This window comes from Anas acuta, chromosome W (genome assembly GCF_963932015.1).
Source record: "Anas acuta chromosome W, bAnaAcu1.1, whole genome shotgun sequence".
In the NCBI taxonomy this organism is placed as follows: Eukaryota; Metazoa; Chordata; class Aves; order Anseriformes; family Anatidae; genus Anas; species Anas acuta.
This window is the reverse complement of record NC_089016.1, coordinates 29,500,826-29,517,112: the sequence shown is the minus strand read 5'-3', so window position 1 is coordinate 29,517,112 and position 16,287 is coordinate 29,500,826. Positions and strand designations below refer to the sequence as shown.

Genomic DNA, 16,287 nt, shown 5'->3' with positions numbered 1-16,287 from the left:
ATGCTCCGGCTGAAGCACTCCAGCCTGCCTGTCACCACACGGATCAGCAGGGCTCACGGTCACTGAACTGCAGCTACAAACCATCCATCTGAGACGTTAAGGAAAATGCATCAAACATCCGGCACAGAGAAACACAACTAAAGGTGTGAGAAGATTAGAGAGGAGACATTTCATCTCCAAAGCCAAGACTTCACCCAAAAACATCTGCCAAAACAAACACAGGCACATACCAGGGTGTCAACACAGTATCTCACAGGGCTGGGTGAGAAAGGGAGTGAGAGGGCACAGTTAAGGTGAGAGAGCATTAATCACCAGGTGTAAAGCACTGCTTTCATTTACACAGTTCCTTGGCACATCACAGCAACTTCTGCTTCCCACAAAACGGAGAGGAGTTTCTGCAACCTCCGAGCAAATTCTGGTCCTAGAAGTGAGGAACAAGACAAGCTGAGCTGGTCCCAGGAACGTGAATGATTTAACAGGCAGCTGCCAGAAAACAAGGACGAGATCATGACATCCAGCAAGAAAAAAAAAAAAAAACAGAAAGCATCTCAAACCAAAAAAAAAAAAAAAACAAGCTGTTGCTAGGCGAGCATATGACTTATGTGAATGTCAAAGCAAGAAAAATTCAGGAAGTCCAGATAAGAACTGGAGAAGGCTTTTCCCACAAAAAGGCCCTGGATTTTCAGAGATATCGAGGCTACAGGGAGGAGAACAAAAAGTTCACAAGACCAGTTCATAACAATCACTTCTTCCCCAAACGATCCGTCCTTACCACTGGAGATAACCACACTGCTGTCTCGGGAAGGCTCCCGTGAGGGAAGCACCGAGGTGTCGCCAGCTCGGCTCTCAGGTGCAGCCCCATGGAGAGGGCAGGGCTGAGGGGGAGCACCCAGTGGTGGCTCCAGGCCCCGTCCCATTCTTCAACAACCCAGGGGAATTAAGTTACCAGAGGGCACCCTGGAAAGCAAAACTAACCCCAGGACACACCTGGAGAACACCTGACCCTCGGGAGTTACCTCAGGCCAGACATCCAGCGCCGGTGCGTCACTGGGTCCAGGCCGCGGGGCCAGCAGTGTGACAGCCCCGGCCAGCTGGACTCACTCTCCAGCCACAGCAGTGTCTCAGCTCTTCCATAAACATCAGGATGCTGAGCGTTAAACACTGAAACCAGCCGGTGCTAAAATGCAGGTTTCCACAGCAACGCCAACAGTGCCACGCAGGGCCTTTGGAACATGTCCCTGTGTTATCGAACGCTACCTGCGTACGTGTTGCAGCTTACAGAGTTGCACGGGTTTGAAAACCTTGATTTTATTTCCCAAAGGCTGGGATTTTGGTCTTTGAAGTATACATCGTAAAATACCAAAAAAGAAAAGCGATCACAATGTGCAGTGACACCCATTGCAGACTGCAGCTCTCAGACTCCCTTCACATCAGCTTTCCTGCACGGGCTAGCGGCTCAGCCTCTTGTGCAAGTTTTAGGAATCCAAAACAAAACCTTTGTCACTCATAGGGTACAGACGAGCAAGAACACGCAGCACCCAGTCATTGAGTCACTTCATGGTTGGCTGCGAGGCAGGGAACATGCTCACACGGGTTACTTGTGCCGAATTACATCGAATAATCCCTTACTAGAATGAAATGCAGCAAGATGAACGCAGCTACAAGCGGTTCAGAACTGAATAGGCCAGCCTTAAAAAAAGTAATAGTCAGACTGCATGGCAGTAACACAGCAGATTAAAGGCAAATTTACATGGTCAGCAGGATGAGAGAACAATACAGGTTTTTGCTAAATCAATTCAAACAATCGTAGAGGCATTTCCTTTTTTAATAGGGATGTTAATCAATCAAAATGCAAAGACTTGAAATCAGGACCGAAAGCCTTAAAAAGATGAGCCAGTTCCAACACATATTCTGGACATACTCTAAAGAAAAAGTGAATTTCTTCCACATGTAGTCAAAAGATACGGGAAGAGCTCCACAAAACATGAAAAAATATTAACTACAAATTTTGCTTTTAAATTCTGAGGATTTTGAGGCTGCTCATTAACAGTTAAGAAAGACCCATGGCTTTGACAGCCCCCAAGAGGGGCTCTCCAGGATCTCGCATTAAGAGCAATGCATGCAGAGGGTGACAAATGGCTTCCTAGGTAATTAACACCTGGTTAGTAACTGCTTATCTGTGACCTGCTCAAACCTGGTCTCGTCTTTCAAACCACAACAGAAACTAGTAAAACAAAATCAAAACTTTACAGCACCGCTGCATGTGCCATCTGGTACTACTGCAGGACGCAGACACACCCCAGAAAACAGGGAAACAGGGCTCGAATGTGGAGCCCCGCGGGACAAGGAGTTGCTGGGTGGTACTCGCTGCACCCACTTCTCCCCTTCTCCACATTCAGGAGAGGCAGAGCCAACACCCTGGTGGCTGCAGCCCAGCCTTACGCTGAATTAGGCATCAATGAAGTCACGTCCTCAAATCGGGGGAGAAAAATGTCTGAGTTTCTTCAGCATGCTAATGAGATCACAGGACAAGAAGGTATCTCCAAGATAGGAGAAGGAACAGGGCAGCACTATCAGGATAACGCCCTTTGTGAAAGGTTTGGTTACTCAATACAAGGCTGTCTCCTAATCTGTGGAATAAACCAAGTGAGGCTCACAACAGGCTTCCAAAATACAGTGAATTCTAAAAAGGGGAAAAAATGTACTCTGAGGAACTGGGGGCCTGCTACACTACTTCACCAGCTCTGGAGACTTCAGTTACCAAATAGTTTGGACTAGATATCTCTGTCAAAACTCCTGTTCAAAGCAGGGGCAACACTGACCAGCTGTCCTGGGACTTTGTCCTGTTGGGTCTAGAAGAGCTCTAGGGATGCTCCAACCTCTCTGCTCCAGTGCTGAACTGCACCACAAACGGAGGAACAGATGCACAGAGACATAAGTGGCAGGTAAAATACAGAACATTTCTTTGGCAAGGTGAAAAAAATGCTGCACGAAGCGTGTGCTGCAGCTCTTACTCATCAGTGAGGCTACAATGACACAGCACGGAAAGCCGACTTTGAGCTAGCAGCAGGTTACAGGCAGGACCAGAAGGAAGCTCGTTAATGAGAGAAGCACCTGCGGTATTCTCAGCCTGCTAATGCCATAATAATGTCCGGGTTTGTTTCATACCAAGCCTCTTACCTACCATTACTGTTAGAAGAGGATTAGTGTCACAACTGTGGGAAAAAGCCTGTACAAAGCCTAGCAAAGGAAGTGACAGTGCATCAGATGGAAGTCCTCCTGCTGCATGAGACCAGGAGGTTTGGGTAGGGAAGGATTACTAATGGAGAACACGGGAAACAAGAGGCATGCTGCTTTCTGGGGTTATCTCATCAGCCTCTGCTCAGGGACTGCAGGTGAATCACCACTACGGATCCCAGCAGGACACAGGTGTGTCACAGTGCTGTTCAGACCAACCTACCCTGCAAGGTAAAAGGAAACCACAAAGCTCCTTCACACAAGAAACAGAAACAAGAAGTGCCTCCTCGGGCCAAAGCTGCCGGAACAGGGATTATTCACCCATCCCTTTCTGGCTGAACTTCCACGTGAACTTTCAGCATCGCATCTGGTATTTCCTACTTGACTTCGAGAAGCCAACTTTTTTATAGAGACGCTGGAAAGACAAGGCACCCATCCTTTCCATTCAAGCAGCAATGAGATATTAATAATTGCTCCTTTAATATAAAATAATAATAATAATAATTCACATCTCAAGAGCAACTATTTTTGTCATAGTTGGTCAGCCTCTCCTAACAATAAGGAAAATGCTACCGTTCATTAAAGTTGATGACAGCAAAGAATTTTCCACCAGTTTAGGTAAGTAACTGTACCTCCACAATCCTGAGGCTGTTTATGCCTGGTTTAAATATATTCATAGTCATTAAAAATAGTAAAAGTTTCCTACTCAGAAGTGCAATGCATTGCACTGTGACACTTCTTAAAAGCATAAAGACTTCATTTCTGGTATTCAGTGGAACGAAAAGCAATCGGAAAACCACCCCAGAAGGTCTAGATACTTAGCACTGAGTATTTCTAAGTTAACCAAATGCTGCTGTATAGCATTCAAGCAACTTTGGGCGGAGAAGTAACACAGTCCAACAGATCTGAAGCTGCCTTCCATTTTCTAGCAACCCCGGAGCACCATTACCTACACGCACCAAAACCAAATCATGCCTGAGGACACATGAATGTGAGCAGGGAAGCAGCCGCTTTTCAGCTTCCCTCCCTGTTCTCCTGAGTCAGCTGTCTCGGGCAAATGCAGGGAAGTTTGCTGTCTCCCCAAGTGTCTACCTACTGATCTACCTATGTGATTGCTTGAGCACTAAGACCAGGTTTAAAAAAAAAAAAAAAAGAAGGAAAAAGGCATGTACTCAAAGTCAGGGAGGGGGAGGAGTGTCCTGTAGTATTGAGACTTTAAACAACTGCACCTTTACCACCACTATAAAATGAAGTTGCGTACACACCACTCACGCATTTCATACAGTCGGCAGCTATCACCCAGTTCACTAAAGCAACACGTGTCCAAACCAAGCATTTTTGAGTTCTTTTGGTCTGATAGTTACAGCCAACGGCTGTGCTACCATTTTATAACACATAAAACATTAACTCACTAAGAAGAGCAGAGGTTAAGCAAAGTATGCTGCTGCTTGCTGCTTCCAAAGCCGCAGTCCTATGGCTTTGTTAATCAGGCGAACCCACCCCAGGCAGCAAGCAGGCGCGTGGTTTTGTCCGCACATCACGCGTCCCTCCCATCACTCCCATCACCACAAACATCGTTAACAGGCAATCTCAAGAAGCCCTTATTTTCTCCTTGTTTGCTAAGTGGAGAAAAACTTTGCCAAGTGGCTTGTCTATTAACACTTCCAGAAGGCAGCAGATGAGACGTCTTTAAACAAACCTACCGCAGGCTTCACAGCCATGATTCCAGCCAAAGCCTGGATTCATGAGACCCAGAGAGCCAGCTCGGTACCTCACAGCCACCAAACTGCAGATGTTTTGCTACCTCTTCACACACACCCTCCGTCCCCACCTACCTCTCTCATCATCTCTGGCAGCCGCCACAGGTCACCAGCCCAGCAGGGAGATGGGCAGCTGACTGCAAATTAGCAGTTTGTATTGGAGCATGGAAGGGCCTGAGGCAAAAACAAGAAAGCAGGGCCTCCCTCTCTCTCAGCAGTGGAAATCCAGTAGGTTCATATCAGCTGCTCCATACAGCATTGCTTAACACCAGAAGAGACAGAAGCAGATCAGAGCCTCTTACAGGAGCAGCCAATTCAGCTTCATTTCCAGGTACCCGGGTTTGTCCATCGCGGATGCCCTCAGCCTGGTCTCTTCCTTCCCATCACAAAACCTGACACTTCCCTTCCATGCTAAACCCCGTGGACACTATCTTCTTCCACTTGGCACCCAGCACGTTGGGATCACCTGGTCACCTCCCTGCCACCAAGCAGGGAGCCTCCTGGCTTCCAGGGACTTGAGGCTCAAGGACCTTTCAGACACAGGATCTGCCTCTCTGGGGTCAAAACCAAGAAAGTGAAGCCACCCATTTATAGAGGGAAGTCAGCTTTATTCATCTTTATGCAGATTTTTTTTTTAATCGGTCAATAAATTTTGGGGAAAAAGATGGCAATTGTTCAAATAGACAGAAAGTTTGAGTGAAATGTCTCTACTTCTGCTTAACAGAAGAAATAATGCCAGATTTCACATCGACACACCAAAACCGAGGAAGAAATACAGCCTGGCTAGCGTTCAGCAGAAAAGAATAGGGAGAATGGGAAGAAGTGTCCCCATTCTGATTTCTTAATGATGAGAAAGTTAAACATCTTTACTCCAAAAGCTGACAACAGAGGAACCAAATAGACAGACAGCGGAGAACTGCAAGCAGAGCACAGAAATAAATCCTTTGGCTCTCCTTCCCTGAATGTACCCCAGAAATCTTGCTCCTTGCTGTTAGTTTATCTTCCAGGTCACCTCATCGCTGGAAGGTAAAATGCTGCTTCTCCCTCTGCGAAGCTTCACCACCACCACAGTCCTTCCCCCGAGGGGTAGGGGAACAGAACAGAGCAGTGCTATTGAAATTGTGATGGCCGCCTGACGTGCATGTGGGCATCAAAACCTCCGAAGCAGCGCTCCCAGGATCTCAGGCCTGGTGTCCCTGGGCAGAGGCCAGACCCCGAGCTGTTCCCAGCTAAGGCAGTTACTGCAGACACATGCAGTATAACTGTCTGCACAAAGATGCTTAGAAAGAGTATGACTTTGAACTATTTTCAATTAAACCCAAACACATTAAAGCACAAATTATATTACCGTACTTCCAGCCTCAAGCCAGGATTATTCAAAACTGGAAACCACCAAAGAAGAGATGACAGCGTGGTTGTGCACCATTCTGCACAGTTCTGGTATTCTGCAGTGGATAAACAGCATTAGAAAAAGAAAACCTATCCCAAGTTGGCACGACACCAATACAACAACCCTAAGCCAAGCAGTTAGGCACAAAAATAAGGTACTATAGCGTAATAGCTAAGCACAACTCATTCACGGAGCCATTCCTGCCAGCATTCTCAGAACTGTAGATATTTCTTCTGATTATGCAAGGTTGCTAATTCCTGGAAATCAGGATTCTGACAAATACCTACATCCTGCCAGCACACAGGAATTGAAGTTAAAGGAAAGGAGGGAGGAAAAAAAAAATGCAATTACAAATATACAGTTTGTTGCCCAGTCAAGACATCATCTAGAGGACACAGAGAGATTTTTAAAATACATTTAAAGAGTCAAGTTTCTGGACTGTTTTTTAAACTATTTTAGCTGCAGTTGGATTTAAGGCCTGTGCAATTTAACCACATCTCTTATTTTATAATGAATTACTAGAAAATCCCTGATCTTTTGTGCAAAAACAAACTCTTTCATAAGGTTTTCTTCCTTCTTTTTGGGAGAGGACAGGAAAAGACAGGGGAGCGGGAGACAAGAGCGCTCCAGCATTTGGAGCTCAGCAGTTATTTCTAAGAACCCCATGCTGGAAAAAGTTGGCGTGACAGCGGGTTAAGCACTTCTGAAAGCTGCAGATCTAAACCCAGCTGAAGGTGTAACCCCGTGCAGACTTTAATAATGAAATGGCAGCAGCTCCAATGCTGAACGGAGCCGCGCACACCAGCAGTAGAACTGCATTCCTTTCTCCTGGGGCGCAGGAGGAGTCATTCAGCCTGCCATTCACACGCTTACCCAGCTTAACTGAAAGTCAGTGTGCACAAGATTACACTTAAATTCTTTTAAAAAGGGATGGAGCTGCCTAGTAGCATTTCTTTTTCTGCTACAGAAATCCCCTCTTATTCAACACAATGAAAATGAACATTTTAAGGGGAAGTAGCAAAGAATGTAAAAGATGAAGGCATTCAGCAAAATTAGTGAGATTTTCTCTGTTCACTGACACCAGCATTTACAAAACTGAATAAATCAAGACACTGCTGCACTGAGACTGCATCTGGCTTTTTATTGACCTAAGCTGTTAGGAGTAATCCAGCCCTCACTGTTACTAAAAGGCCTAGAGATTTCCAGCTTCCAGAAAAGCCCCAGTTCGTATGCCACAGAGTTTAATTAAGCAAGAGGTCTTGGCCCCATATAATCTCCTAGGACTAAAAAAGGCTGTCGGTTCAGGCTGACTCAGCCAAATCATACTGAATCCTGCTAGTTAGCCACCAAAGAGGCTGCACCTACCGTAGCTCTTGCAGCACCAGCGCACAGCTGCTTCACACAGCCCCCATGGCAGACACCTCACTCTGCTTCACGCAGCATTACCCACAAGTGCGAATGAATAACGATAATGGCACCAAGTCCCACAGTCGCTGACAAGGCCTCTGGGATCACACAGCACCTGTGGAGGTGGCCTGCCTGGCATAACAAGCTGCGTTTGGCTTCGGAAGGGTATTATGCCCATTGAACTCCCATCATCTGAAGATGCAGCCGCAACCCAGAGGCTGCAGCAGTGCACTCTTACAGCCCGTAACATCCTAAAATATTCAGTTTCGTCCCTCCTGACAGCTAAGTTCACTTGGCACTCACATTACGCCTGGCTGTATTTTCAAAACAGAAAGGAATCCCATTAGCTATTCACCAGACACAGCTCCCAGCAAAGCCGTGCCTGTAGGACTGAGCGGGCTGCTGCAGCAGGCAGGCCTCCCGCTGCCCAGCGAGCCCCAACAGCTGCGGGCTCCCAGCCCCTCTTTGCTCCCCAGCAAAATGGCAGCAAGCTGTCCATGAGCCCATGGCAGCGCTGGGTTTACATTCAGCACGACACAGTGCCCTCCAACGGCCGGCCCCACCGCCGGGAAGGAAAACAAGGGCAGCCACCAGCTCCTCGGCCCTCCCTGCCAACAGGGCTCGCCGGCAGGGTGAGGTGCGGTGGGGTGTGATGGGTGCAGTACGGTGTGATGGGGCTCAGTGTAGTGGGGTGGCTTGACCGCACATGCTAACATTGCTCCGCACCCCCAGACCCTGGTGTGAGCACAAACCACCTGGAACATCTGTACATCAATCTTGCGTTATTAAAGCCAGGAATGTACTTAGCTTCAGTAATAATGGCCAAAATATGCTAAAAAGTCCCTAAAAGCAAGCTTAAAATGCAAGCTTTTATAAAATCCCAAATCTATTGACCTACCACGGAGAACCACAACCTATTAATTTTGTTGTTATGCTGCTGCGAGTACACATGCAAGGCCTTTCAATTATGAAATGCTACCTCATCTGGACTTTTTAATCATCATTTAAAGTTTTACATGCTATCTCTGGGAAGCCAATGCACTTAGAATCTATAAAACCAATTCAGGAGTTTTTTCCATTTACAAAGTCAATAAAAAAAAGTTCCTGTTCTGAATCGCTTATTGCTTAGATGCTGCGCCTCTGCTGCAACCAAAAGAGGTCCTTCCTCACGCTGCTGAAAAAGTTATGCTTTTATATAACCAGAATATTCAGAGCAGAAACAACAGGCCTCTATTTTTAAGAAGTCTGTGTTCCCAGACAGAACAGTTCGGTTGGAAGGGAGCTGCACGGATCACCCAGTCCGGCTGCCTGAGCACTTGAGGGCTACCCAAACACTACAGCGTGTTAATGGGGGCACCGTCCAAATGCCTCGAACACTGACAGCCTTGGGGCACCAAGCACCTTGCTGGGAAGCCAGTGCCAGTGTCTGAACCCCTCATGGTAAGGAAATTTCCCTAACGCCCAGTCCAAACCTCCCCCGGCAGTTTGGTGCCATTCCCATGGTTGGCACCTGCCTCTGTGCTTCCCTCCTTGGGGTCACCTCGGGGTCCCGCTTCTCCAGCCCAGGGGACTTCTGCCTCTCCTCAGGTGTGCCCTCCAGCCCTGCTGCCAGCCTTGTTGCCCTCCTCTGGGTGCTTTCCAGGTCCTTAACAGCCCTTTTGTACTGTGGAGCCCAGACGCGCACAGAAAACCCACAGCAGTGTTAACTACAAGCGTGCCTCGGGAGCTCCCTCTGATCCCGCTCTGGGCCTGAGCTGAGGGAGCTGGAAGATGCTGCACAGGGCAGGGGCAGCCCTGGTGCTGCTCACTCACCTCCTAGGTTCACTCTGGGGTTCAGCAGCCCCGGACAATGCCCCGCTGCCACCCACACACCACTTCCCCCGGGCCTCAGCAACGCGTGCTGCCATCCCACAGAACGACAGCCATCAGACCAAACCAAACCGCGCTGCTGCTCCTGCTGCTGCCCCCCAGGGCTGGGCACTGCCCCGCCAAGCAACACAGCCTGAAGCCATGCTCCTGCCCCTCCAGGGGCCTGCTGCTGACAGCCCAAGCTCGAAAAAGCTCCAGCTGCACAACCGCAGAGCTGAAGCAGGGTGAGCAGCGGGAGCATCCTCAGCCAGTTGTAGCACACACCAGGAAACATTACCTTAAGTCTAATTACAACCTTCTAGGATGCCGACGCTTCCCCCCAGCAACTCACCATCGCGCTTATTTCAAAACTGTGTGGCTTGCTTAGAGCACAACATGGAGAAGTGCACCACTGAACCCCGCTATGTCATTGAGTCAAGTGGGGGAAGACACTGAGCCTTCTTCCTCGGTAATAAATCAAGTTAATTGGTAACCAGCACAGTAACCCCCTCCTTCTGAAGCCTTCGTAGCCCCATTGCAGGGGCAGGGCTGCAATACACGTGGATGAGCGTCACTAACAGGACACTCAAGTATGGGGGGAAAGCCAATCCCCAAGGGAGATCTCTGCAGAGCAACAAACCCACCAGGAACACAAAGACCAGACAAAACCCAGCTTCCCGCGTGCCTCATTCTGGAGCAGTGTGCACCAGGAGGCTGCTTCTGCATTGTGCTGCAGCCATGCTCGCTGCTCACCTCGTGGCCCAAACTGTACTTCACCATGGCATCATTTTGGCCCACCTTAGTTTTATCTTTTACCCTGATATTAGATAGTACAGGCAAACCTAGACTTTAAAGAAACTCATCTCGTGTAGAGGCAGCGCTTCCTTCACAGCTGAAAGCTGTGTTTATGTGAATGTGCTACAACAATGCCTCATTGGTTTTAGTCTCAACAGAGGGCCAAGGAGGCTCCTGAGATCCTGAAAATCTTCAGGCTTCATTCCTCAGTGTGCCCAATACAACACAGGAGAACAAGGATGAGAAGAGAGCAGCATTGCCTATAATCAGACCTACTTATTGTAAGGCATATGCAACCACCTCATGCATCGGGATAATTTTCACACAAGCAAGCTCCTCTTCCACAACTTCTAACGCATGACAAAACAAATTATCTATACAGGAAGTTTTTAATTTCAGTTTATTCAACCAAAAGTCATAGAAGTTAAACTGAACTCGAAAGCAGAGCAATGTTGGAATTGGAGAGAGCAGAGTCACACGTGAACTCTTTGCCTTAGTTTGAAATAGACACAGGCAGGAAGAGGGCAGATAAACACATACTTAACAAGTGCAACAGTTGCAATGCAGAAATACTGTTTTTTTCAAGGGTCTCTTTCTAAGGACACAATGTTTCTTCACCTAAACATGGTACAAGAAGCTGGGAATTTTTCCTTTTCCCACTGTGAGCAGCGGGAAGGGAACACTTGGACAAGCCCCAGGTTACCTTGGGCCACGTTCTGTTCAGTGACTCCAGAAATTTCCCTAAGGGACACATTATCTCCTTTCTCCTTTACAGATAAAAGACTACAAAGTGAATTAAGTTCATGGGATTAATCTTGTGTTCAATGTTTTGGGAGCTCCCTTAGTTGAAGCTGGGGAGAACGGCTGCAGTGCCTTGTGCTGCTGCACGCCCTGCTCCCCGCAGCCCAGCTCCCACGCGGCTCTGCAGCCCTGCCATTGCCCACACCAGGAGCACTCGGGTAGCGGCAGCCTCACACGCCGGGCGTGTGCGATGCACGCACAGCTCAGGTTAAAGGCGGCAGTGCCCTACGCAGAAACAAAAACATTTTTGGCTCCTAAGCAGCACAACTTTCAAACATGCTGGTGTTTAAAGACTGCGTGAGAGCGCCTAAGCTTCCAGCGGATCACGTGAATGCTGCTTCACAGAGCCACAGAGGCTGAGGTTGGCAGCAGGACCTCTGGGGGGCATCTTGCCCAAACGGCCGGCCCAGCAGCCCCCCGAGCAGGGTGCCCAGCCCCACGGCCCGGCGGCTGCTGGAGACCTCCCCGAGGAGCCCCCAGCCCCTCTCTGGGCAGCCTGGGCCAGGGCCATGGCACCCACAGAATGAAAAATTTGGAGAAGCAAATCTGATTTACAGGGAATTTTAACCACTGAGACAATCTAAAATTGTGTACAGTTCACATTTCCAGGGACGCAGCTTTAGGAAGACACCATTTAAAGAAAAGTGGAGTCTGTCAGGAGACAAATGCAACGGTCAGCTTGTCATTTGTAATTCAGTAAGTCCCTAAACCTCTGAGTGTCTAAACACCTAGCAATAAAGAAAAATTAATAGCCTCTGTGTCTCTACACATGATCTGGCCTCCAAGACTAGCAAAGAGACTTTACTTGTCAAAACCAGACACGAGTCCAAGCCAACATTATGGGAAGCTGTGGTCCCCTGAAGCCAACACACAGCTGAACTGAGAGCATTCCTGCCTTTCTCAACCACTCCAGGTTTAATTTACGAAGCTTATGGCTGGTCCCCAGGGAGACTCTCCTCCCTCGGTGCTTTCCTTTCCCCTCGTGCTTACCCAAGCCCTGACAATGCTTTAGCCAGGTGGGGTATTCAAGCCACTGCCTATCAGGCTGCACAGCGCTGCCTCTGTTCTCTGTGCATTTCCTCACCCTGTCCCTCTTTCCCTTTCTTCCACCTATTTCCATTTGCAGTCTCTTCTCGTATTTTCAGATTACCGCTGCTCTATTCTGTCCAGCACGGTCACGATTCTACAGCAGCACGGAAAACTTACAGTCAGCCCACTGCCCCTAAGAGACAGGTGACCTCTGTGGTCACCGCTACCTTCGTGATGTGGGACCACCGAGGGACATGGCAGGGAGCCCAGAGGCTGCCTCATGTAAGCTGCTGTTTTCCAGACGAGGGCCTGACGCCTCCCCCCACCTGGACGGCCGTACCGCAGCACCACGCGGCAGCCCAGGCCCCGACCCCAGGGACACAGGGCGCTCAGCAGTGGCTCCCACCCACCCCCTTCAGATCCCAAACGCCTGGGTGGTGGGGGCTGCAGAGGCTGCACACCTCCACGCAGCGCCCTTCTCCCCCGGTGCATTTCTCCTTAGCATTCTGCACAAGCACTAGCACATGCCAGGGAAGGAGGCAGGGACAAAAGGTATCAGCGAGCACACACACAACAAAAGCAGCCGCCAGACTCAAGCGCTCTGTTCGCAGCCACCTATTTGGAACACGGCAGCTTTGCCCACGGGTTTCCATTTTCCTGATGGATAAAACCTGTGAATACACCCCGAAGCATAAATGCGTACAACCCCTACAAATTGCTTGGGGATTCCGCATCAGCGCAGCCAGCCCAGCTTGGCTCTCCGAAGCCCCCCAGCAGGCCGGCAGCACGCCGCAGAGCACACCAAGCACACCGCGGCGGGTCCCTGTTATCTGGGGGATCGGTGACACCGATTCGGTGGCTCTGGGAAACAGGGGCCAAGAGAGGGAGGAAACCAGACAGAATGAGCTGCTCTGGGGATTCCTGGAGCCACGGCCGTGCTGAAGCAGACTTGTTCTTGCATGAAGGCTTACAAAAACAAACTGGGGAGGGAAGAGATTGTCCTCCAGTTCCGTGCTCGCTGTCTCAAGCACCAGAGCCTCTTGTGATGCCTCCTCTCCTCCCTACCTTCGCACACACACACGTTTAAATCAGGTTGCTCTCACAGCTTTATAAACCAACAACGGCCGCACTAACCAGCCCCCTCCCTGCACGAAACACCCACTCGAGGCAAGGAGCCTTCCTTCCCATCGGGATGAAGCGCTACAACCACCCAGCCTCGGAGCAGCTCGGACGGACTAGGAAACGAAACAGCCCGGCAGCTCCTGCACGCCCCGGGCCCCCCGCAGCACAAAGGCCGGGCGGGGAGCCCCCCGTGCTGGGTGGCACCGTGACAGCTCCCGGTGTCGCCTCCTGGAGAGGCACGAGCTGGCCGCGGGATGCCCGGCGGGCACAGGGCACCAGCGGGGCTCCCGGCTCGGGCCCGCACCGCTGCCGAGCACGGAGCCCCCGGCCCCGGCCCCGGCCCCGGCCCTTTGTTCCCCACGCACCTGCCGGGGGGCGCCGCCCGGGGGTGCTGCCGGCGGCGGGGCCGGGCCGAGCCGAGCTGTGCGGTGCCGTACCGAGCTGTACCGAGCTGTACCGAGCTGTGCCGAGCTGTACCGAGCTGTGCCGTGCTGTACCGAGCTGTACCGAGCCGTGCCGTGCCGTACCGAGCTGTACCGAGCCGATCCGTGCTGTACCGAGCTGTACCGATCCGATCCGTGCCGTGCCGCCCTCCCGGCCGCTCCCGGGGCGCCCTCCCGGACCGACCCTCGACCTTCGCCCGGGGCCCGCGCGGCCGGGCCGTGCCCGCAGGTGGGGCTGGGGGCGGCCGCCCCCGGGGCACAGCGGCACCCCCCGGCCCCGTCCCTGCTCGGCCCCGTCCCCGCGGCCGTGCCGGACCCACCTCCTCCTCGGACAGCCCGTACACCGGCTCCACCGCCGCGGTCGCCATGGAGCCGCCGCGGGGGGAGCGCCCCGCTCGGCCGCAGCTCCGCGCACTCCGTGCCCCGGGGCTCCGCCGGCCCGGCCCAGGTGAGGAGGAGCCGGAGCCGCCGCCTTCCTCCTCCTCCTCCTCCTCCTCCTCCTGCTCCTGCCCCCGCTGCTGCTGCTCGCCCGCGGGCGGCGGAAGGCGGCAGCGGAGCCGAGCGCCGGCGGGAAGGGGCCGGGGGCGGTGCCGGGAGACGCCGCTCGGGGGAGGCGCTGGGGCCGCCCGCACCGCGCCGCCACCGCCCGGGCTGGGGCTGGGGCCGCAGGGACCCCCCCCCGCTCCGCCCCGCGCCGGGCAGCCCCGGCGGCGGCCCAGTGGGGCGGGGACACGGCCGCGCGGGCCCAATGGCGGCGGCGGGGGGGGGGCGGCGGGGCCGGGCCGGGCCGGGGCCGATTCGCGGCGGGGCGGGGCGGGGGGGGCGGGGGCCGGGGCCGCACAAAGGCGCGGGGGCGGCGCGGGCCGCGGGGGGCTCCCGGCAGCGCCCCCCCCCCCCCCCGAGCCCCCCCCCAACGAGCCCCGGAGCGGGGAGCGGGCGCCCCCCGGCGGCGGCCGGGGCGGAGGGGCCGGGCCTGGGGGGGCCTCCCCTGGATCCCGGGGGGGTCCCTGGTTCCTGGGGGGGGTCCCTGGCTCTCGGGGGGCTCCATGCAGCCGGGCCGGGTGGGGCCCGCTGTGCAGGCGGGGGGCTCCCTGAGGGGCTGGGGGTTTGGTGGGACTTGGCGGGCCCTGGGCTCTGGGCTCTCGCCCGCAGCTTTGATTTATTTGTTTTTTCCCTAATAAATGACGAGCACCGCGGGATCAGGCAAAAGGCGTCCGCAGGCCCCTCACTGCCGTTCCCTGTCCGCTTTCCATCCACGTCCTCTCAGCAAGCCAAACACTGGGCATTGGGAGCTGGGTTACTTCTGAGCAAAATCAAGGCACGCTTCGGCTCTAAATTACTTCCTTATTTGATTTCTGCTCCTTCCTTAATTGTCTGTAGTCCCCTGCCAGCCATGCCCCACCCGTGCTACTCTCACCTTTATTATCCGTCTGTTATCTTTTGGCAAGATGCTAGCACTTAAGTAGAGCCTAATGAGCTATGGTTTACGTGGAGGCTGTTCTCAGAACATTTATGCTTGCACAAGGCAACAACCAATTTCTGCTACGATTTCTGATTTCTGTACCTCAGAGTACACAGCACGGGAAGAAAGCTGTGTGGAGCAAGCAGCTCGGGGGGAATCTCAAGCCGCTGCCCAAGACGAGAGGCCTGCAGCAGCCCCCAGCAGCACGGGGCACGGCTGGCCGCAGCGGGGGCTGTCACCCGGCCCGGTGCGGTACCACGACCTAAAACCCTCAGCCCTCGTGTGAATGTGTCAGATCCCAGCTGTGCCAGCACGGCAGCCTGGCTTACCTCCCGTCACTCGCCTCTCCTGTTCAGCAAACTCGAGCGTGGTGCTGGGGACATCCAGCGGGAGGGATGTGGCAAATAACTGGGGGACAGCAGTCTCTGAAACTGGCCGTCACTCACACAAAGAGATGGCGTTCAGCCCATAACTGTTCTCCCTTTAGTGTTCTCACAGCGAAGGGCAGGAGGGCCACAGGCAAGCAAAACCTCTGGAGCAGCTTTCAGCTAACTGCCTCTGTGTGCTCAGCCATCGTCTCGCACCTGTGTTCTGCTCCAGGGAGCCGAGGGGAAGGGGAAACGGGAGATACTTTTTTTGGAGAGATTCCACAAGCAGTCCGTCAGCCAGAAATTTTCCTCCAGCCTTTACAAAAGCTCTTCCTGGGGAAGGAAGGGTTTGACCTATGCCCAGACAACAGTGCACACGAGCAAAATCGGCAGGCTGTTAAAGTACGGCCTGCGAAGTCATTAGCCTTTGTACTCGCACAAATGTCTGCTGCCCATAAACTCCATCTCATGCAGCTCATGCTGACACCTCTGGGCAGGGTCTTCCTCGGCATCGTGCTCCAAAAGGGCTTTGGTTTCCCCTTTCCAGGAGGATCTGTGAAGGAGTCCCCTCAAATTGTCAGGTCCACAGGAACACCCGGGCAGCTGATTCATTCAACAGTTCTGA

General features: G+C 52.5%; 1 protein-coding gene across 4 annotated transcripts in view; it reads right to left on the bottom strand.

The window, feature by feature from the left end:
• NEDD4L (NEDD4 like E3 ubiquitin protein ligase) overlaps positions 1–14,535 on the bottom strand; it is a 139,809-nt gene extending 125,274 nt beyond the window's left edge. For 2 of the 4 annotated variants that reach the window (XM_068665156.1, XM_068665158.1), the window contains exon 1: positions 14,153–14,532. In XM_068665156.1, coding sequence (XP_068521257.1) covers positions 14,153–14,200 — 48 coding nt within the window. In that variant the 5' untranslated portion in view covers positions 14,201–14,532. Of the gene's footprint in view, positions 1–13,754; positions 13,778–14,152 lie in introns of those variants that run through there. The other 2 variants (XM_068665155.1, XM_068665161.1) reach the window with 2 other exon arrangements.
• Positions 14,536–16,287: the final 1,752 nt, after the last annotated feature.